Source organism: Pollicipes pollicipes, unplaced genomic scaffold (genome assembly GCF_011947565.3).
Source record: "Pollicipes pollicipes isolate AB1234 unplaced genomic scaffold, Ppol_2.1 Scaffold_3087;HRSCAF=3621_pilon_pilon_pilon, whole genome shotgun sequence".
In the NCBI taxonomy this organism is placed as follows: Eukaryota; Metazoa; Arthropoda; class Thecostraca; order Pollicipedomorpha; family Pollicipedidae; genus Pollicipes; species Pollicipes pollicipes.
The window spans coordinates 34,648,406-34,669,738 of record NW_023596225.1 but is presented as its reverse complement, the minus strand read 5'-3'; the positions used below and the strand labels follow the sequence as shown (position 1 = coordinate 34,669,738).

General features: G+C 58.4%; 4 protein-coding genes across 5 annotated transcripts in view; 3 read left to right on the top strand and 1 right to left on the bottom strand.

Annotated features, from left to right (window-relative positions):
- Nucleotides 1-1,970, top strand: part of LOC119114798 (putative cationic amino acid transporter) — a gene marked incomplete in the record, with an annotated part of 55,440 nt that extends 53,470 nt beyond the window's left edge. The window contains 1 exon segment of the mRNA XM_037238829.1: nt 1-1,970. Within this exon segment, the coding sequence (XP_037094724.1) occupies nt 1-222 (222 nt within the window).
- A 432-nt stretch (nt 1,971-2,402) lies between these two features.
- On the top strand, nt 2,403-5,675 carry LOC119114797 (uncharacterized). Of its 2 annotated transcripts, none has more exons than XM_037238826.1 (3): nt 2,403-2,486; nt 3,640-4,118; nt 4,475-5,675. In XM_037238826.1, the coding sequence occupies exons 2-3, from the start codon at nt 3,702-3,704 to the stop codon at nt 5,228-5,230; spliced, it is 1,173 nt and encodes a 390-aa protein (XP_037094721.1). In that variant the 5' UTR covers nt 2,403-2,486; nt 3,640-3,701; the 3' UTR covers nt 5,231-5,675. The 2 variants fall into 2 exon arrangements, with proteins under 2 accessions (XP_037094721.1, XP_037094723.1); XM_037238828.1 differs by lacking the exon at nt 2,403-2,486 and adding an exon at nt 2,676-2,738.
- Nucleotides 5,676-6,341: 666 nt separating this feature from the next.
- Nucleotides 6,342-14,846, top strand: LOC119090065 (uncharacterized). Its single transcript, XM_037212860.1, has 5 exons — nt 6,342-6,535; nt 8,382-8,561; nt 10,883-11,021; nt 12,214-12,326; nt 14,820-14,846. Exons 2-5 carry the CDS (start codon nt 8,391-8,393, stop codon nt 14,844-14,846), a joined length of 450 nt encoding a protein of 149 aa, XP_037068755.1. The 5' UTR covers nt 6,342-6,535; nt 8,382-8,390.
- A 2,833-nt stretch (nt 14,847-17,679) lies between these two features.
- LOC119114796 (uncharacterized) lies at nt 17,680-20,531 on the bottom strand. Its single transcript, XM_037238825.1, has 2 exons — nt 19,875-20,531; nt 17,680-19,544 (listed from the first exon to the last, which is right to left on the bottom strand). The coding sequence occupies exon 2, from the start codon at nt 19,514-19,516 to the stop codon at nt 18,872-18,874; it is 645 nt and encodes a 214-aa protein (XP_037094720.1). The 5' UTR covers nt 19,517-19,544; nt 19,875-20,531; the 3' UTR covers nt 17,680-18,871.
- Between the last annotated feature and the right edge of the window lie 802 nt (nt 20,532-21,333).

Here is a 21,333-nt window from a genome sequence, read left to right as displayed (position 1 = left end):
ATCCACCACAGCACAGCCGTGCTCTCCGAGGACTCGATCGAGCTGCAGGTCACCACGCCGCCCGACGGGGTGAAGACGGAGCGGCCCGCCGCGGCCAACAGCCTCTCGCCGGGCGCCAACCCGTTCAACCCCTTCCACACGGCGACGACGACCGCCGACAAGCTGAACTCGAACGTGCCGCGCGACTCGTACCTCACCATCAACGGGATCGATCTCAAGTAGCGGCGGGTGGCGCGTGGCGGCTCTCCGCTGTCAGCCGGGGTCCCCTCGTCCGCCGAGGTCGTCTCGCCCACAGGGGTCGTCTCGTCCGCCGGGGTCCTCTCGCTCGCCGAGGTCCTCTCGCCCACAGGGGTCGTCTCGCCCGCCGGGGTCCTCTCGTCCGCCGGGGTCCTCTCCTGAGATCGGAGACGGTGCGGACGAGCGAGCCCGGCGCCGTCGCCGACAGCCAATCAGAGCGTTCCTCGGGGCGGCGAGATGTGACGTCATTTCAGGACGCCTTCACATCGCTCCGATCAAGCGTTTTCACGAAGTTGAATGTCGTGGAGGTCCATGCTGTGGCAGTTGAGTATCGAGTCGCTGCGCACCGAGCGGTGTCTGGCGCACGCACCGCTCCCGGTGGCTGGGTAACGGCAGTCACGAGCAATTACCGCGAGCCGTGAACGCGGCCAGGTCTGCCACCGCTCGCAGCCCGCGGGAGCAGGGTGCTTGGCCACTGCTACCGTCACAGGCGCTTGGCAAGCGCTCAGGAAAATCATGAATAGCCCGAGGCCATCAGCCGGGGCCCGGACTTTGGCTGTCGTTGGCGGAAGACGTTTACGAGGATGTCACAAATACGGAGTAAATATGGCGTGGGTGTGCGCTTTGCCTCCATCAATATTTCATGACATTCAGGCATGCTGCGGCGATGCAGCAATGGCGGGGCGCGCCAGGTAGTGTGCAGAGTGTTCGGCGTCAGCTGGTCTTACCGACGGCTGCACGTAAGCGGCCAATCATGCGGCTATCTTCGGCGAAACGGCTATAAAACCATCGTCTACAGTCGTTTCCAAAAAAACTTTGTCAATCACCACCGCAATGGGGAACCACTCGAAGGACTCCCAGATATTTGTGTCGATAACAATGACGTTTAATGGATGACGTCACCGCCTCCAGCGGTCAGGATTGGCAGGCGGCGGCGGGTCAAGGGCTTCACCGGTGTGGAAGGCGCTGGACGAGGGACGTTTTCGTGTCTGGCCGGCTGTTCGGCAACGATATCTTACACAGCTGTGATGTAGCATTCCAGTGTACGAGCAACTCCGTGCAGGTGTCCTCAGTACCGCCTGACTGCCTGTTGCGTGCGCGTAACCGTTCTTGTTCGTTGTTTTGTACAAATTTGCCGTTGTGGGCGGCTGGTGGCGCTAGACTGAGGAGGTGGCGGGGGCCGGAGGCTCACGTTGAGCTTCACTGTGGAGAACCGGCGTGGGTGATATGGTTTCAGCATTTCCCGCCAGCTGAGCATGGCCATGGTGATTGTGGACACGCCACTGTCAGCCAATCAGTTCGTGGGATAAGATCAGCCAGAGGCCGGCTTAAAGTGCCGATTTTGCGGTCGCGTGGCGCGCTGTACACTGGAATGGTTAGCCCGAAGTTTCTACTTCTTAGCGATTAGATTTGTTTTACGACTTGGTAATCAGCGCGCTGGAATTGCCTGCCGGCAGCGTGCACTGCGTTACCGGCGGGATGTTGCGTTTTATTGCGTGATGGTCTGGTGGTATGGGTGGTACTGCGCGCGTTGGAAGTGGAAGAGCAAGGAAGTGGCCGTCTACATTCGCATCAATTTCAGATTTTCGATATGCTCGTGTCGATGGCTGCAGTATGTAGGTATCCCTGTTATTCCTATCTGTCTCTGTAGCTGTCTTTCTCACTGTCTGGCTGAAATACTCAATGTTGTCTCACCACAGCGTTACGGTGAAATAAACAACCATGTGTGCGAACCAGAGTGTTGGCTGGATGGTCGTCACAGCCTTCAACGTCATCGCAGTAAAAACCCTTGGGGGACGTCCATACGTGACGTTAGTCATGGAGGGGGGGGGAAATGGAACGTAACCAAAGCATTACAAGGGGGGGGGTAGAAAGGTTGGTCAGCATGGTGTTACGTTCTGGTGTTTGTTTTGTACAAAACCACATTTTCGCCTCCCCCTCCCAGCTGGAAGCGAAAGGGCATTGTCTCTTCTGTCCCGCATTCACTGCTACGATGCCCCTGGGGAATGGAGAATCGAAAAATATAGCACTAGTGCATGGGCAGTCAGTCCCCTTCGCTTGCGCGGACATGCGATGAAGGTAAACTTCGTGTTACGTGAAGTAAACCTCCATTGCAGAAGCACTTCCTATACCACGATCACCAAATCTGGCTCAAAGCCGACGCGGTATTTTCATTCATCAAATGTTTGCAAGCGTATTCATATAAATGACGGCACGTATGACACTGCGTATATAAGAAATGTCAGCTGGTAAGTAGTGTGCATTGTGATATTCGTTCGTCATCTTATTCTAGGCAGTGGCAGAATAGAACTTGTTGATACGTTGACCGTTTTCTTGTGGGCGGTTCTGTTGGTTTTCTCTCCACGGCGCACGAACGTGGGGGCGGGGCTGCTGCGAAAGTGGAAAGTGGGACGGCGGGGTTCGTGCGCTATTTGCACGCAATTGTTAGTGTGTGGTCGAAGTCGGCTGTGTGCAGTCCATGCTGCTCATGTTTTTTACATGTAAGTTGTTTTTTTGTTGTCTATCAGCATATTTTTAAAGGCTTTGTGCTGTCATTTGTCCAGTGAGTGAATATATATATATATATATATATATATATATATATATATATATATATTGTGAATCACCACTGCTGAATAGGATGCTGCCACTAGACTGTTAGTCTGCCTTTTGCTCCTTGTGCATGTGCTATACAGCATATTCTGTCATCTCTTTCTTCATAAATGTGATGTCCTTACATGCTGTAACTCCAGAAAATGTGCATTGTCAACATTTCTTACATAACTGAATACATCATGCACAACCACCATAGCCCATTTTGGTGCTAAGAGTCATGATTATGTATGGTACTAAGGAGTGAGTGTGGAAAAATAGCAGTGCAAATCCCAAGGGTGTGGAAACTGGGGGATGGGGCAAGGAGCAGAAGCCTGAACATGATGAAACTCAATAGAGCCCATCAAATACTATACAATTTAAGCATTAGATGTGTGATTCTAAGTGGTTAAAGACATTCAACATGTGTTTTCTCCATGTAATCAAGAGTTATATTTAAGTTGAGCCACTGCACACCCTGGCATCTACATCTTCCATGTTCCACAGTAGCTGCTTATGTATGTCCTTAAAGCACAGTTCCTGACCAACAAAATTATGGATCGAAATTTGATAATGCTCTTGGATTGGAACATTTTGGGTCTGTGCCTAAACTCATTCACATGGGGAAGATGATTTGTCTTTGAAAAATATATTCCAACTAACTGCAATGCGCTCTCAGCCTTTCAAATGTATTGAATGCAGTGCCTCCACATCCCATCCCCATCCCAGTTGGTGCTACTTTGCTAGTACAGTTTAGTCAGTCCACCTAATAAAGGAGCATATAAAAAATGATATGATTTCTTCCAACAGGCCCCAAACATCTTTGACCACAGCCCAAACAAGCTTCCAGCAGCAGCAGACCCAGCACCACCATGCTGCACCTGCTGCTAGTACTGCTTTTCGCCAGCTTAGCTGCTGCACGCCAAAACGTGCTGGTTCTGGGTGGTAATGGATTCATCGGCGCTGAGGCGGTGGCGGCGCTGCTGCGCGAGGACGCCTACAACATCACGATCCTGAACCGCGGCTCAGAGAACTACGACGTGCGCGAACGCGTCTTCCCCTACGTGACGCGCCTGAAGTGCGACCGGTACGCCGCCTGCAGTAGCTGCCGGCAGGGAAATCCGCTGCTGGGCTGCGCCGATCTGGTGGCGGCGCAGCGCATTGTGCCGCAGTGGGACTTCGTCGTCGACTTCAGTGGCTACGATCCAGACGCCGTGGGGCAGGCGCTGGACGCACTCGGGGAGAAGATGAAGTACTATGTCTTCATCAGCTCTGACTCTGTATATGAGGTAAGGGCAGTGGTGGGTTGTGGCCTTGTGGTCTTTTGAGGCCTATTAGTCAAACCATGTGTCACTGAGTGGTGAACAGAAGCCCAAAGAGACCAGCCAGATATTTGACTATGATGCTGCGCAATACACACACAGAACCCATGATTGCGAGAGTCTGGAACTGTCATTCACCACCCCTTTCTCTTTCATGAATATTGAATCCACCCCCTTCATGGTGCGAGAGCCGTCGGCGGGCGGCTCGCTCACCGTCGCCCTGCGACGATCATGACGCACCAGTCGTCTCGCCGCTCTCAGCGCTGTACCCGCGCGGACGGCGCCAGCCTCGCCTCCGCCGACAGTGCCCTCGTCTGCCGCAGGTGTGCGTGCCGGGCACGGGCGTGCTCTCGCGCGAGGAGTCTGCGCAGCGGCCGGCCGACCGCAAGCTGCAGCGCCATCTGGCGGCGCGCGACGCGTACGGCGACCGCAAGCTGGCGGCCGAGGAGCTACTGTCGCGGCGGGGCGTGCCGCACCTGGTGCTGCGCCTGCCGGACGTGATCGGGCCGCGCGACACCACGCGCCGCTGGTGGCTCTACCAGCTGTGGATCGAGCACATGGCCGCGCTGCGCCAGCCCGTGCCCGTGCCGCCGTCCGTGCGCTACTTGCGCACCAGCTACGTGTACGTGTTGGACGTGGCGCGCGCGCTGGTGGCGGCGCTGCGGCGCGCGCAGCAGCCGGACGTGCGCGGGCACGCCTTCAATCTGGCGCTCGATCGCGACTTTCGGCTGGCCGAGCTGCTGGCGGAGATGGCGCGCGAGCTGGGCGTGCATAGCGTGGTGACGGTTGACGTGGCGCGCGAGGACGTGGCGCGCTTCCTGCCGTCCGTGTACCGCGGCCCGGTCAGCTGGCAGCGCGCGCGGGACGTGCTCGGCTTCGAGCCGACGCCGTGGCCGGAGGTGCTGCGCGACACCGTGCGCTTCTACCGCGAGGCACTCGTCAAGTTTCCGAACGAGCGGCGTAAGGTGTTCGCCACGCTGGGCAGCTTGTTCGAGGACGACGAGGCACGCAGCCGCCTCATGGAGCAGGTGGAGAAGAACCTGCTGGACGGCACGTTCGGAAAGCGGGAGGAGCTGTGAGGCGCCGTGCGTGCCGTCAAGAACTTGCCAGTCTTGAAGGCTTTGGTATGGGTTGCTTGTTTGACTTTGGCGACATAGCGATGCCAGCACCTACTGACCTGGAACCTGGTGTGGAAGGCAACCAGTAGCGCGGCGCCTGACGATCTTACAGTTGTTTTTGGTGCTGAGCGAGTCGCGATGCCTTGCAATGGCTGCAGGCAAATCTCAGAGTGCAGCAGTTTTTAGTCAATGAGACATGGTCTTCAAACCAGTTGTTGGGCGCCTTTTGCCCAAACCGCACATAATGAGCCCAGTGCCCATGCTCAGTATGATGATAACTCAATGGTTTCGAGAGCTAGGCGGCTGTGATTTTATATTCTCGTTCACTGACGTAAAAATGTTAATAGATAGTTGTGGTGCGTGTCGACAGCCATGGCTGGGAGCTTATATGCCAAATATATCTATGGGAAGCTTGGTGAACTTATGGCGGAGGGGCTATGTGTGAAACCGGCATTTACTTAACCCCAATTACCCGATTCGTCATACGTGTTGCTCGCAAAGCATGCACTTAAGGTACCGCCAGGGTATGTGCACGACTAAGGCTATGAAACACGACAAAACATAGTGACGGTGCAGTATAGAGCCCATGCTCCACCAGCGGTGGAGCAGCGGTGCTCCACCACACACCAAAAGCGTGGAGTTGGTAATTGTTTAGGTCACTTTTTGCCACGTAACATCGTGGGCGCAATGTCGGGTGACAACGGTGTGTGCCGGGCTGGATCAGCGGGATGGAATTGTATCTCCGACCCTTCCTTTGTCCCTGTCGCCTAACGCAAGGTACATATCCATGATGGAGGGCGCCTGCTTGTTACGTATTGAGCTCTGCAAGAGCACAACGCGCCTCCTGTCATTCATTGGCGTGGGGAGTCGTTCGCAGCTATGTTTGTATCGCCCATCTGCTTCGGAGGCTCGTGAAATGTTCGTGACTCGTTTACCTGTAAAAATATCTGTAAGAATCCATCTCTACATCTGAATTTTAACCATCTCTATGTTTGACCCTCGTGCGTTATTTTTGTATCCCGTCCAGCGGCGCTCCAGACGTTCTTAGCGCTAAGGCGTTGCACTTGTTGCACTCCGGGGATGCGGACCGCGGTCCCCGGGGTTCGCGGTTTTGGACGTCTATGCACGACAAGCCATAAATGCTTAGGCTGAGAGGTAGGGCGAAAAATGCCGTCGTCTTGTGTGAAAACGTGTGGTGCGAAGTTCGTGATGATGTCTCAAATTGAGACTGCAAATCTTCACCCCTGCTTTTAACTTGCCCCACAGGTAAGGGTCGAGGGGGACGTATGTACTTAACGAGAACACATTGTACATGAAGCGCCTTCTCATACATAGGAAACACCATCTTTGATCATAAGCCAGGGACAACGTGCCCAGCAGCTCCAATCTTACTTTACAAGTTGAATGGTTATGGCGGTGACAGCAGATGTCCTGCAACACTGTGACAGCAGCAGATGGCCTGCAACACTGGCATGATGCTGCTGCACTGAGGCCATCGCGACAGGCTTAGGCCAGTTTTTGCTTTTCAAGGTGGAGTTTTTGTATATGGTTGATTATTTGGCACAGCAGCTGAACATCATTGGGGTGTAGGTAAGTTTACAAGGTAGCTTGTGCTGATGTGATTAAACCTACTGCCCACTTATTATTTTACCTGCCATTCCCCACCTAATTTCGGTAAAACCAGTCACTATCCAGCTGATCTAGTCCAGTATCACACTGTGCTTTGTCATATTTCTACCATATTGAGGTATTTATCCGCTTCAAATAATTTAAAACACTACTCAAAAGCTCAAAAGTTTTACCACCCAGAAAAAGCAAAACCTGGCATTGATCCTCAAGCATGGCCTTGATGTGTCAGTATCATGCCATCTGTGTTATGGACTGACATCTGCTGTTGATGTCATAATTAGTACAATTTGATGGTGGGATGATGAGACATCTTAAATGTCCTTGCTTCATGAGTATTTAGGGTATTTCATAGGTCATCAGCATTGATCAATGCATAATGTGTTGCTGTAAGTTGGGGTTCAAAGGCTGATGATGCCCTAGTGCTCTGGTCTTTTTCCCTTGTAGCTTATAGCCCAGCCTAGCCCATTCTGGTCTTTCCAGTTCTGTCTGGTCCTGCCCATACCATGTAATCCTATGCAGTCCCATACAGTCCTAACTCCCATCCAGTTCAGTCCCACCCCATCCTATCTGGCCCAGTCTAGCCTCATCTGGCCCCATCTAGTCCCAGTCAATTATTGGTGACTATCTGCTATTATTACCATTGTTTATTCATGTATTTCATTCAACTTATCCCATTCAGCATTCAGCCTAGGTCCTGTCTAGTGCCATCTAGTCCAGAGTGGTCCTGTCTGTTCCAGTTCAATCTCTTCTGGTCCCATGTAGTGTTGTCCAGATTTGTCCTGTTTAATGTAATGCCCTCTGGTCCCATTCAGTTTTATCTGGGCTTATGTCTTGTTTCACATGTCATTATTTTATGACCAGTACTCCACACTTTGTGTAAATCCAGTGGCATAGAATGCACCAGCTGACTACACCACAACACCAGTGAATATCAGCTCACCACATCATGACTGGTCCTGGCTTCCTGGCAGGCTGCTACATACACCAAATTTTCTGATGTCAATTCTGCAGTGGGGATCGTGGTAATATTATGTACCCGTATATGGTGCTCACTGGTATACTAAAGGGCTATTATTATTTATTGTCATATAAGGCATCCTTTGATAACCATGCTGTGGGGCTTGTCACATGATCATATCACAAAGAGTGAGGAGGAAATTTATGCTGGTTTTACCTGATGTGTGATGTCACATGATCATATCACAAAAAGTGAGGAGAGATATATGCTGGTTTTACCTGGTGTCCAATTTTGTGGAGAGCTTGCTGTTGGGGCATTATCTATTGTGGCAACCAAAGCTCCATGATGCACATCCAGGTTGGTGGTAATGCATGCTGTAAATAATGCTATAATCTTGTGTGACAATCTTAGCTGTACAACTGTATGATCCCCATCTGAAATGATGATGGCAATTCTGGTCATGCGTGAGCCCTCATTCTCCCAAGTGTTGTCTGGCCTACACTGATCGTGGAGGTTGTGTTTCAGCATACAGCAATGGAAGTTAGCAGCAGCAGCAGCAGCAGCAGCAGTGGCAGCACTGGGCAGAAGCCACACCTGTCCGTCTCTGACCGGGTGGTGTGGCTCGGCCCACTGGGCACGCGCATCGGCACTGTCCGCTGGCTAGGAGAGCTGCCACATCGCGGCATCACCGTCGGCATTGAGCTGGTAAGGCTGGCAGGGGCCTGGATGCCCAACTTGCTGGCCCAGTCAGCAGAACAGTGCCAGGTGTTTGGCTGGAAGCTGTCTGCTGGATGTTGCTGGAAACACAGATGGATGTGTTAAGAGTCATATCCACCTGTGACACTAGGCCCATCAGCATTTTAGGTTATAATCCACTTCAGTGCTGCACACACTGTGTGCACTAGAAAGGTCAGGTGTGTCCTGTCTCACTATATTAGTGGTGTCCAGCTGGTCAAAATTGTGATTGTTGTATGCTACAATCCAATATGTGATGTTAAAAGGATATAAGTGGGTTCTCAAACCTACAGATATTCAGTCCTGGTACTCTTCCTGCTGCACTGTCAGTCTGCTTGAGAGAGGGAGGGGTAGGGGAAAGGAGGTAGCTCGGGGTTAGAGACAGTTTCAGTTCGTCTCATTCCCTGTGGCCCTTCGGAGTCGGTAGCCGGTCTGGTTGCGTGATCTCTTGAGACAGGGCGGTTTGGAGCCGGTGGCAGACCAGGTCACGTGACTACTGGGGCGACTCATGATCAGCGACAGGCCGGGCCACGGGAGGCCCGACCAGGGAGGTCGGCCCGCTGAGCGGCGGGGCCACACCCTCTCGCGGGGCAGTTCGGGGCCGGGGTGACAGGGGGCGGGTCCTGGGACCGGGGCGGACCCTGCCGGTTGCGGGCCCGACCGCGGCACACCCCGTCGGCTCCGGCACCGGCCGCCGGCCCGTCGTACGACCCCTGGCGGCGGTTTTGGCCGGCGGGCAGGGCGGCGGCCGGTGGCCGACTTGGCTCGCCGTACCAGTCCGGCGCCGGCGCCGGCGCCGCCGCCACCCTGTTTGTTTATGCACCGCACATTGATCATGCCGCGTGCCGCCCCGCAAGCGACGCGTCCAGGGACGGGTCGCTGCCTCCGCCGCGCTGCCTGGAGTGATGACGTGCTGGTCGACGCGACGGCAAGCTCCTGGTCAAACGTCTGTGCCATTGGTCGATGAAGTGATGCTCATCTGCCAAACTGGCATCCAAAGATTGCCGTGCATATTCTGGCATTCTCTTGGCTGTGCTGTCTTCGTTGGCACAAATATTGACGCACCCTTTAAACTCAATAACTAACGGCTGTCTAACGTTAGCAGGCATGCTTGCGGCAGCAGGCATGCTTGCGATTCAAATCGCAATTGAAGCCGCGTGCGCACGTCATGAATGCATGACGTCACGCCCGGTAGCCGCGATGGTATATTGCTGTCGGTCGAGGCGAACCCCCGCAGCGCGCCTCGAGCCATTGCGTGCGCGCGGCTCCCAGCTGGAGGTGTGAGGCGGGCCGGCGGACAAGCGACATCTCAGCTGAAGGGCGGGGGAGGGACAGCCGGACACCCCGTGTGAAGTAGGTCCAGCGGCCGGCGGTCCGCCGCCCAGCGGCCACCCGACCAGGGCGCCTGCCGTCTCGCCGACGCCAGAGCGCCGCCGGGCGAAAGAGCGCCGACTGGGCGCAGCGGGCGTGGTCGCGGAACGACCGCCGCGCGTCCGGCGCGTGATTGATGGCGTGGCGTGTCACTGGGCCGAGCGCCAATCAGTGCGAGGGGTGGTACGCGAGATCAGCGAGGAGGTGCCGAGACCGGTCGACTGCAATCAGTCAGCGCGTGACAAATGAACGGCGCGGATGAAGCCGCGATGCGTCGTCGCGATGCCGTCTGGCGCCGATCTTGTGTGCGCGTGTTTGATGTCGGTGCTGATGCCCTGGCCTGGTGAGCTGGTGACGAGTCATCCGGAAGTCATCCCGCCCCGGCGGGTCTTAGCCCACTGTGTCCCACCCGGACAGGTCGGCACACAGTGAGCCTGGATAGGGGTGGTGAACTGTGGGCCCTGCCCTAGCGGGTCCCGCCCTAATGAGTCCCTCCCTGGTGGGTCCCGCCGTGATGAGCCCCGCCCTGGTGGGTCCCGCCGTGATGAGCCCCGCCCTGATGGGTCCCATCGTGACGAGCCCTGACCTCATGGGTCCCGCCGTGATGAGCCCCGTCCTGATGGGTCCCGTCGTGATGAGCCCCGCCCTGGTGGGTCCCGCCGCGATGAGCCCCGCCCTGATGGGTCCCGCCGTGATGAGCCCCACCCTGATTGGTCCCGCCGTGATGAGCCCCGCCCTGATGGGTCCCATCGTGACGAGCCCTGACCTCATGGGTCCCGCCGTGATGAGCCCCATCCTGATGGGTCCCGCCGTGATGAGCCCCGCCCTGATGGGTCCCGCCTCGTCGGGTGGCACCCCTGCGGCCCGTCCCCAGCTGCCGTTGCCAGGCGGCTCCTGACCCGCGTGACTCACCGCCGCAGGACTATGAGCTGCCTCGCGGCGGCACGGACGGCTGGCACGACGGCCGATTTCTGTTCCGGGCGCGCGCCAACCACGGCCAGCTGGTGCCGCCCGGCCAGCTGGTGCGCGAGCATGAGTTCTTCGGCCAGCCGGCGCCAGGTACGGACCGTGGCGCCGACGGGGCGGCCGCGGGCGGCGCGGCGTTCGCGACGTGCGGTTCACGCCCCGAGGGAGGGGCATGAATGCGGCGCGCCTTCATTCAGAGAAAAGGCAGACGCCCAGAATGTTGCTGTGTTTAAAGTTAGCGAGATTTCGTGTTGGTTTCAATTGTCTTTAAAACAATTGTTGCGGCCATTTTCTTGTCAATGATTGTTATGATCTCTGCACCATAAAATGTTTCATTTTGTCTAAACTTCAGTGTGGGTTGTTCCTAGACTTGCTTGCCAATATTTTGTCCACCCCGAAAGGCCACATTTCATTATATTTTACATTCAGGAGCCCAGTCGTTCTTGTGTCCGTTCCCTTCCGGTGCCGAATCCCCAGTCCATGCAGCCCCGCGGACCGCCCGGTTCCGAATCCCCAGCCTGAGGTCATATCCCGTAGCCCGTGCAGCCCTCGCGGGCCACCCGGTTCCGAATCCCCCGGCCGGTACCGCCCCCGCCGGCCGCCGGACGCCAAGTTCGGCCCCTGCGCCTGCTCCAGACGTCTCGCACGCGGCCGGACGCCATTCATTTGTCTGGGTGTGGCCCGACCGCGACCGGGGGGAGGCGTGGCCAAGTCTGGCGGCGCGGCCGCGCTCATGGGGCCGGCCCGTGCCGCCGCCGCCGCCGCCTGGTACTCCAGCCGTGACCGTGCTGGGTAGGCATGCCGACGCTGGTGCCCTGCGGCCCAGGGTGGGGAGGGTTCTGCCAGGGATTCTCGTGTGTCGCTGCGTCGGAGGGACGTTGCCGGCGCTGGTGATGGCCGTCGTTCCCTCCGCGTCTGTGGTGATGTGACTGTTGCGTCACATGTTGACGTGCTGGTTCGTGACCGGTGGAGGCGACTGGAACACGTGTGAGGTGCGGTGCGGCGAGTTCGGGCGCCCATTGTGTGGCTGTGCGTCACTGTGTTCTTGAGTCGGGTCGTTGTCCCATTTGATGTGTGTTGCCGGTGCAGCTGATGTGAGGCGCTGGACTGATGCGGTCCCGTGCGTTCCCATCCTCGCCAAGATGGATAGTTCGTGACTGTGCCCATTGTGACCAGCCGATGAGCGTAACAACGCTTCGGACGTCTGCGCGGGATTTCGATAAAAGCTTCGGCCATGCGCACTGGGGTCATCACACCCCTCCCATCAACACCGCCTCGCCCACAGGAGACGGATCGGTCGGCGAGCCACCGCCGCCGCCGCCACCGCCGCCGCTGACCGCGCGTGAGCTCATCGAAGACGCGATGGCGCGCGTGGCGACGGAGCAGCGCGTGCTGCGGGCGCGCGCGCGCCAGCCGCAGCCGCCGCTCTTTGGCACCCCGCTCACCATGCTGGAGCCGCCGTGGCGAGTGGCCGCCGCCGCGGCTGCAGCGGCAGCAGCAGCCGGCGGCGGGAAGGTGGGGAGCTGAGTGGGGCGATCCGACGGTCGTCCTAATGATCGCTTGCGTTCCTGCATGTTTGCATGCTGTCCTGAGTTGCGTTTGGTTTGGCCAGGTGCTTGTCTTGGGAGGCGTCCTGTTGTGTGTGTGGGACACGCGCTAAGTTAAGGCGAATGCTGTTAAGTCTGACAGGTTCTTACGTGGGCAGGCAGGTTAGTGCGTCTTGCTTTTATCTAAGATGTCCAATATTGAGAGTTACTGAACTGGCCCTAGCTGCCGCCGTGGTCGGCTGGTGCTTGTTTATAGTGAAGAGGGGGAGGGGACTGGGGATGGCTTTCATACTTTTGCGATTAATGATATACGTGCCTGCTCCGTCTGATAAATGTGTGTTTCTTTTGCCAATGGATATGGATCGGCCAGGCAATAATGATCGCGAGTTTGTTATGAGACAGGCTGGGCCCGCTGTGAATCTCCGTGATGAACGATCGGTAAAATGTGATGAAGATCGCGGTCAATTTGTATCGGCATTCTGGCCCAGTGCCATTGACCCCAGGGTACCGCAACAAACAGCGTGGGGGATCGCAGTTGGAATAGTCCTCACACGTGGCAGCGCAGGATACGGTACGTGACGTTTAGCATTCCTGCGCGCCTGTCACGGATAGGAGATAGGTGTTAATGATGCGGTCGAAAGCCGCGTTTAGTTGGTATGACATCGTTGAGTGTCCTTTGGCGCATGTGTGACCTCCCGGTCACCTGTTAAATCCATGTCTTAGTCGACAAGTCAAATAGGCGGCGCGATAATTCGAACTAAAGAAGGGTCTCAAAGTGGAGTCGAGTGTGTAGCTGTGCGTTAATGACATTTACAGTTTGTATACGCCGTTCAGAAACGGAAGTAGGGTGAACTCATGGCGCCGATTGCTAACCTGGGCTCGGATTGGCTCAATCTGGTCCAGATTTTCTAAAATTGTCGCTTCGAGTCAAATGAGAACGATTCGTGGTGTACTTACCCGCGTATATTTTGTGTATTGGTCCCTCTAGGTGTTCCGTGAATTTCTGGTTATTTGTCGCAGTAAGAACCCAGTAATTATGGCAAATTCACCGTGTAGCGTGCACGAAAACTTTGATCATTGGCAATCCTTGGGAGTTTGGCTTCTCTTGGCAAAAACTTGCAATGCATCGGCTCAAGGCCGTTGGCCAATATTTCGTGTGGTGCCGGGCTCATCGCAATTGGCTTGAAAGAATTCGATTCACAGCTCTGTGAAAAACAGGCCTTCAACACGTGAACCGTACGGGCTGGTAGGAAAAGCACGCCGTGGAGCAGCTGTGCTACCGACGTACTGCGGTGGGGCTGGGCGCGAGAGGCCTACCGGGCGTCCATCGTCATTGGTACTTCACGACGCACTCAGCTGCTGAGGTTTTATGGCGTCGCCTGCCGCTTGCCTTGGCAGGAAGCGTGGGCACCACTGGGAATCGAAACCCTTAGCTCTGATTTCCCAGACGCGCAGTGGCTAACGCTGACGCGGTAGCCACCACAGTATTGCCACACTATCGGCACTACCGAGAGTCCATGTTGTTATTTGTAGAAAAGGATTGCTGCCAAGAGACGACCGTGTCTTACCTCAGCAGAACATACAGCTGCGCACAGTCATCGAATGCACCATTGAGTTAAGCGCATTTACGAGGTGGAGTGTAAGGGTTCATTATGCAGCGCATAGTATATGAAGTGCTGTGTACGGATGACTTTTTTCTCACCAGACTGAGCCTGATAGAGAGCAACTGAGTTGACAGTGGGAGTCAGCACCACGGAATGGTCCAGGACCGCTCAATAAAATATCTGAACGATAGTTACGGTTACACAGTGTATTCACTGCAATCAAATGCCATCTTTCCGCTCCGAAATTTTGTCTTGGCCTCACTTCCGCATTTGTGGCAGACGCAATAGTAACCAGGATGATCAAGGTCATTGGTAGGTCAGTAGTGCCGAGATGCGACGGAAACTCAATGTAAACGGGGCTTTCCGTCGTCGTGCCATCGGTTTTGACGCCCATGCCCCCTCCATCCCGTCCTTTCGCGCCACAGCCATACCCCCTCCCCCCCCCCCTCCCACGCCTTTTGCATGCATCATCTGCCCGCGTGGGACGATGCCGTCCGACTGGAGTCGCGGCGTGTGACCTCACCCGTCTGACTCGTGTACCTCTGACTTCATCTGACCCCATCCCTCCCGCTGGTCAGGGCCGCGCCCCGCCCGCCCCCACGGCGTTCATAGGAGTGCCAGTGCCGCCCTCACGACGTTCAAAGGAGTGCCAGTGCCGCCCTTACGGCGTTCGTAGGAGTGCCAGTGCCGCCCTCACGACGTTCGTAGCAGTGCCAGTGCCGCCCTTACGGCGTTCGTAGGAGTGCCAGTGCCACCGCGCCGGCTAGCGGCCGCGAGATCCCATTCTCGCGGCGTACTCCGTAGTGTAGCGGCCTGCTGTCTGCTGCTGATCTGTGCGTGCACGCCGGTCCGGAACCGGACCGGTGCGCGAGGATTAGCGTTGCGTGCTGTGGTGCGTCTTATTAACGGGATTGAGCCTCTTGAACGCATGCCGTGACAAACCCGCGTAGCGTGTGTTCTCACTAGGCTCGGACCGTGTGTTCTCACTGGCTGTCTGTGGCAATAGGGCACGCGCCGTTTGTGTTCAGTAACGCCCCCAACACTAAGAATGCACGAGCTCTGCGTTCTCCGTGACGTTCGCCGCGACAAGAGCGCATGTGTCGCGGCCGGGACCGTCCAGCCTGCCGTGTATTCTCATTAACAGACGCCGTGCTGTGCTGTGTCACTAACTAACGGCGCTGTGCCTCGCCACAGAGCGGCGCCGGCCGCCAGCCGCCGGCGCGCCGTCTGGTGGTGACCTGAAGCAGCTGACTGCCGGGTGAGTGGTCTGGGGCGGTCTCGTCGGGGGTGCGGGAGGTCGTCCCGCCGCACGCGCCTGCGTGGAGGGAGGGGCGGGGGTTGTGTCTGCGCATGGAGACGCGCGCGGTGGGCGGGCCGGGTGTCGCCGCGGTGTGGCAGTGGATCGGTGCCTGCGTGTGGGGCAGGCCGGCGTCAGCATCGGCAGGTGTCGTCGGCTGGGACAGCAGTCTGACGTCACCGCTCCTCGTCACCGCCGGGGTGCAGGACTCGAGCTCTTGTGGCCTGCTCTCCACTCCCCCCTCCCCCTCCGCGGAGACGGCTCGCGACCCCATTCCGCAGCCCGTCCGCGGCACGGCTGTCCCTCACGCCCCCGCCCTCGCCCTCCGCCGCCCACAAGTGTCCGCCGCGCGTATGTCGGTGTGCGAGGACCGACGCGGCGTGCGCCGGCCTCGACGCCGTCGACACTGGCTCGCCGGGCTGGCCTACCGGCGCTGCCAGACGGCAGCCACGCTGCGGGCGTCGGCGGCGGGCGGTGCTGGGCCGATGGGTGCCGCCCGGGACACGCCCTGGTCATGTGTAGGGCAAAGGTAACGTGCCAGTGCGCCGCGGGGCTCAAGACTACGTCTTTGGCAGAGTGCGGTGTGGTTCGGGCGTTTGTCGGCGCGTTAGAGGCCTGGTAACTTCGTTGACCAGGGTTTATTGTTCGGTGTGAGACGCGTGAAGGCCCTCCTAGGCCGGCTTGGTTGTTCTAGGGTCTTGGCACTAGGTGGGAACGATGAGTTTTCTGGACCACCTGCAGTACTGAAATTAAAAGCTGATTTTGCACCGGTACTTAATCAGCATCTTTTGTTATCTTAATAATGTGTTTTGCCTTTGCCTTCTTGGCTGAGCGCTGCAGCTTGATTGTAGCACTTGGCAATCATCTGGGCCATAAGCCCGCACCATATGCAGTTCCGACCCGGCAAGCATGTAACAAACCAACAACAGCTGGGAAGACTCACCCAGTTGGATATGGGGACTAGCGCAGCATTGCAGCATGGACCGAAAATGGCCACTACGAAATTAGCAAGGGATGAAATACTACGCATGGTGTATTTGATGGCATATTACAATGTTTTGTTGGTGGTGGCAGCGATCAGGTTGCATGCCCTAAGCTCTACTAAGAGAGCCTTCTGCGACCAATACCGTCCTTGTAGAGTTACGTCGGAACAACTGTCTGGTCTATTTGGCAATTTTTGAGGCCTATGCATGTGATGCGTGATGCAACTGTAGATTATTTAAGTCGCCAAACCGTTCGAGCCGGAGTGGTCACCAGTGGTCAGTGTGGTCGGGTCTCGCACGTTGGTCGGCTCGGCGACGTCACAGGGTTCTCCACCGCCTCACTCCTCTCGTGGCCTTGTCTCGTGCTGTCGTCCCGCTCCTCTGGCGTCGGTCGCCTCCTGCCTCTCTGCTCTCGTAGCCTTATCCCGTCTCGTGCGCTCGTCCCGCTCCTCTGGCGTCGGTCGCCTCCTGCCTCTCTGCTCTCGTAGCCTTATCCCGTCTCGTGCGCTCGTCCCGCTCCTCTGGCGTTGGTCGCCTCTTGCCTCTCTGCTCTCGTAGCCTTATCCTGTCTCGTGCTCTCGCGCGCTCTTCTGGCGCCGGTCGCCGCCCCGCGTCTCCGCCTACCGCGCTTCCGTGCTGGCCCTGCGTGTGCGCGCCTGGCGTCGGCGGCCCGCGCTGGGGGGTCTGGTAAACAGGGCGGGGCGGCGCGCGCCGCACGACGCGCTGTGTCAGGCTCAGCGTGACGCCCCGCCCATGCTGTGCGGTCCAGTCGGACGCGTGCTGTGCCGTGTGATTCGTGGAATGAGCATTTTGTGCTGTGTGACTCATTGTGACGAGCGGCGTGTACTGCGTGACTCATTGTGACGAGCGGCGTGTGCCGCGTGACTCATTGTGACGAGCGGCGTGTGCTGCGTGACTCATTGTGACGAGCGGCGTGTGCTGCGTGGCTCATGCATGCTGTGTTACCCAACTGGACGCGCTGGTTGGGGGTTCGATTCAGACCGAGGCGGTGTTGGTGCTGTGTGACTCAGAGGGACCTGCTGACGTGCTGTTTGTTTTGTGGTACTCGTTGGACGGGTGTTTGGGCTGTGTTACTCAGCGGAACACGCTCTTCCTGTCGGTTGTCCCAGCTGGGCGGTCGCGAGAGATGCGCCGCCTGACTCAATGGGAGGTACCCCGCCTCACGGAGCGAGGAGGAGAAGGGAGGGGAGCAATGCGACGACTGAAGCGCCGCCCGCTGTGGGACTGTAGAGAGGACCGGGTGCCCCCTTCACAGCGGGGGGGGGGGGCGGTGGAGGGTCAATCATCGGAGCCCCGCCACTCGACGGTGAGAACACGGACCGACGTACCCGACGGTGACAGCAGGAGGCGCCTGTGACGTGTCCAGACCGGCCTGGCGTGGACTCTGGACTGGAGTGGAAACACGCCCCTATTTCTGGGTTTGATCCGGATGGTGATGGCTTCTCTCACGTTCACCGCCAGGCATTTCTGTATGGATAATTTTCTTCCCTCGACGATCCGACTTACTACCACCAGCTTCAGCGTGTATATTTGCTGCTTGTCGCTACGGCAGAGGTGTTGGTAAGGGCAAAATACGCACACTGCTGCTCGCAGGCGGTATGTGATGTGCTGGCCAAGGTACAGGTACACCAAACCTCTCTACTTGGAGTGTTGCTGTGATCTTATGCCTGGTTTAGTCCACAGCTGGGCTAAATCACAACACCGGCTCTTTCCTCTTTTCTTCCCGCGAACTAGTTGGTACGCAGCTTCAATGAACGTATGTGGAGCTCCTGCAAAGTGCAGTGTTGTCTGTGGACAACACTTTGACGATTGCTTTTAACTCACCATTTCGTAGTGTTGATGCTCAGCGTGAATTGGATTCCCACATTGGCTCGGAGATCATTGCGAAACATTCTAGGAGAGAGTGGTTAATTCTGGTTAAGCTTGAGGCAGAAAACTCGCAGTGTCATGGTTGTCAAGTAGCCTACATACACCGCTACAAGCGCATGTTGTTATCGCTGGCACACACAGCTTAATGAATTAGCTTGTTCTGCGTGAACCGTACAAAGTGGTGCACAAGATGGCGTGAGAACGCGAGCTCATCGAAGCTTGGGATAGGAAGTCGGGAGCGCGTCTTAGCTCATTTTTATCGTGCAACGCGTAACTTCTTCGTCGCTAGGTTTTTCTAATGTTATTGAGGGCTAATCCTAGGTTATTTTCCATGGTCGGGACCGTGGGCTCTCCGCCTCCTTCAGATCCCGCGCCATTGTAGTGGTGTGCTGGCTACTGGCGTGAATACTTAAGTTACCAAACAACCGACGGACAAACTCCGCAACTTGCGAGCCTTGCCAGACTCCGATCAGACGATGGCGGCTCGTGCCTCCATGCATAGTCAGCCCTCGATGTTCCGGCGGCCCTGCGCCCAGCCCGCTCTGCCCCGACCCCGCCGCGCTGACGCCGCCAGCCGGCGCGCGCCGGCCTCGAGCGCCCGCCGCCGCGCCGCGGCGGCCGGTCAGCGCTCGAAGAGGCAGTTCTCCGGCACGTTGGTGCCGCGGTTGGTCTCGACCTCGAGCTCGCGGCCGTCGCCGACCGCCGCCTGCAGCCGGTCGTCGATCTCGTCCACGTCGGCGTACACGTGGCGCGCGAGGAAGCCGGCCACGTCGAGCAGCGCGGAGCCCGTGTCCAGCGCGCGGCAGTCCTTTTCCGGCACGTGGTGGTAGTGCATGCTGGCGGCGTCGGCGACCGCGTACTGCAGCACGATGTCGTGGTCGCGCTGCAGTTCGCGCAGCTCCTTGCGCAGCGGGTCGCCGGCGCCGCCGACCGCCAGCTGCGCGAACTGCTCGGGCAGGTCGCGCGGCCCGAACAGGTTGGCCAGCCGGTACGGGGAGAGCGGCTCGACGAGGCCGCAGTCGCTGAAGACGACGGCGTCGAGGTGCTCGTCGCGCCAGTCGTCCTCCCAGTGGCGCACGCCGGCCACCAGGTTGGCCACGGCCGCCTCGTCTTCGTCGTAGTCGTCGGTGAGCCGAGGCAGCGGGCGCCGGTAGTACTGGCAGCGGTGCTGCTCGCGGTCGAGGTACACGCCGCCGGCGCCGTCCTCCGAGACGGCCAGCGCGCAGAACACGTCGGCCTTAAGCTGCCGGCCGCCGCCCGACGCCATGGCCCAGGAGCAGCAGGTGCTCGGCTGGCTGCGGGGAGGGCGGGGAGGTGTGACGCGGCGGTGGGAGGCAGCGCGCGGTCCACGGGCTGTCGCGCTGAGGTTCACCGAGTACGCCTCTGAGGCGGTTCGTGGCAGGGTTACGGGGTCCTGGCACTCCGGGCGTCATGGCATGCCATGTTAACCAGGTGTTGAAAGCAGGTGACGCATAAGCTCGTGTTCGAGCACCTGGACATGAAGCATTTCTGTGGAAGCAGACGTGACTGTAAGTTGAATAATTTGGGAGGTGCCCCGGTTCCCACTGCAAACGGTGTCAACATCGAAACCGCGCTACCAGAGCCGACCGTAGTGGCCGACTCACTTTCCCAGTGTTGCGCTGTCGGCGGCCGTCGGCTCTCAGCCGGAGCTGACGCAGGCGGAGCTGCTGGGTTCCGGGGCTGACCTCGGTGCTGCCGAGCGCTGGGGCTGACCTCGGCACCGAGCGCTTTAGCTGGGCGGCTCCGATCAGCGGTCCGGAGCTGGAGCTGACCGCCCTGGCTCCGCCGATCGCTGCCCGACCCCTTGGCGCCGGGACTGGCCGTCTGAACTGTGCTGGTCGCGGCAGCCGGCCTCTGGTGGCGATCTGGGTCTGGCAGCCGGCCTCTGGTGGCGATTTGGGCCTGGCAGCCGACCTCTGGTAGTGGTCTGGGTCTGGCAGCCGGCTTCCGGTCGCGGTCTGGACCTGGCAGCCGGCTTCTGGTGGCGATCTGGGTCTGGCAGCCGATCTCTGGTAGCGGTCTGGGTCTGGCAGCCGGCTTATGGTGGCGGTCCGGGCCTGGCAGCCGGCCTCTGGTAGCGGTCTGGGTCTGGCAGCCGGCCTCTGGTGGCGGTCTGGGTCTGGCAGCCGGCCTCTAGTGGCGATCTGGGCCTGGTAGCCGGCCTCTGGTGGCGGCTTGGGTCTGGCAGCCGGCCTCTGGTGGCGGTCTGGGTGTGGCCGGCTGGTTGTGTCGCGCGCCGGACCAGCACTGACCGCTGCTGTGGCCGGCCGCTGGCAGACGACTGGCCGACGCAGCACGGCGCCGAGCGTGGGCGCGGACCGGCGTACCTGACACAACAGCGCCACTCAGCCGCCGACCTGTAAACAGCCATCAGGCCGTCACTCAGCCCTGCGCCCGGCCTGAGTCACGAGCGTGTCACCCGGGCGGCGTGCGCGGCCCCGGCGGACGTGACACGGCCTGTCTGTGATCGGGGCGTGGACGTGAAAACGCGCCGCCGGCCGGTGCTGGCTGTGGGGCCACCTCCGCCGCCACAGCACCCGCCTCTCGCCGCCGGCCGGTGCTGGTTGTGGGACCACCTCCGCCGCCGCAGCACCCGCCTCCTGCCGCTGGCCGGCGCTGGCTGTCGGGCCACCTCCGCCGCTACAGCACCCGCCTCTCGCCGCCGGGAGCCAAACGGGAGCCGAGGGGAGCCGCCCCTCATTCTGGCGAGAGTTCAACGGGAAGTGTGTGGCGGCGATTGTAAACTGAATTCGAGAAGGGGTCCTTATTTCTGGGCTCGTGAGGGTGTTGGCGTGGCGGTTGCCCGATAGTCTGTGGGCTTACCGCCATGCCGTGGCGGTGCGTCTCGAAGACCCGGGATGGTTCGCTGGTTTGTAGGATCATTCACTGCGTCTTATTTTTAGCTCAGATCGAAGGCGGGCGCGGTGTTGGTTTCAGACGGTGGTTGTTGTGAAGTTTCCGTTGATCATGACTGCATACCCGCGTGCGCGGAACACCTGTCATGTTCTTCGCCCCGGCCAGTCGCGGCAAGTGAACCAGGTTCTGATCAATTTATTTCGGAAT

Excerpts from the sequence above, each read along its gene's own strand:
- LOC119114797 (XM_037238826.1), top strand. The coding sequence starts at position 3,702 with ATGCTGCACCTGCTGCTAGTACTGCTTTTCGCCAGCTTAGCTGCTGCA. Across the intron at positions 4,119-4,474 it reads GCTCTGACTCTGTATATGAG|GTGTGCGTGCCGGGCACGGG; the intron begins GTAAGGGCAGTG and ends CGTCTGCCGCAG.
- LOC119090065 (XM_037212860.1), top strand. The coding sequence starts at position 8,391 with ATGGAAGTTAGCAGCAGCAGCAGCAGCAGCAGCAGTGGCAGCACTGGG. Across the intron at positions 8,562-10,882 it reads TCACCGTCGGCATTGAGCTG|GACTATGAGCTGCCTCGCGG; the intron begins GTAAGGCTGGCA and ends TCACCGCCGCAG. Across the intron at positions 12,327-14,819 it reads CGGAGCAGCGCGTGCTGCGG|GAGTGCCAGTGCCACCGCGC; the intron begins GCGCGCGCGCGC and ends CGGCGTTCGTAG.
- LOC119114796 (XM_037238825.1), bottom strand. The coding sequence starts at position 19,516 with ATGGCGTCGGGCGGCGGCCGGCAGCTTAAGGCCGACGTGTTCTGCGCG.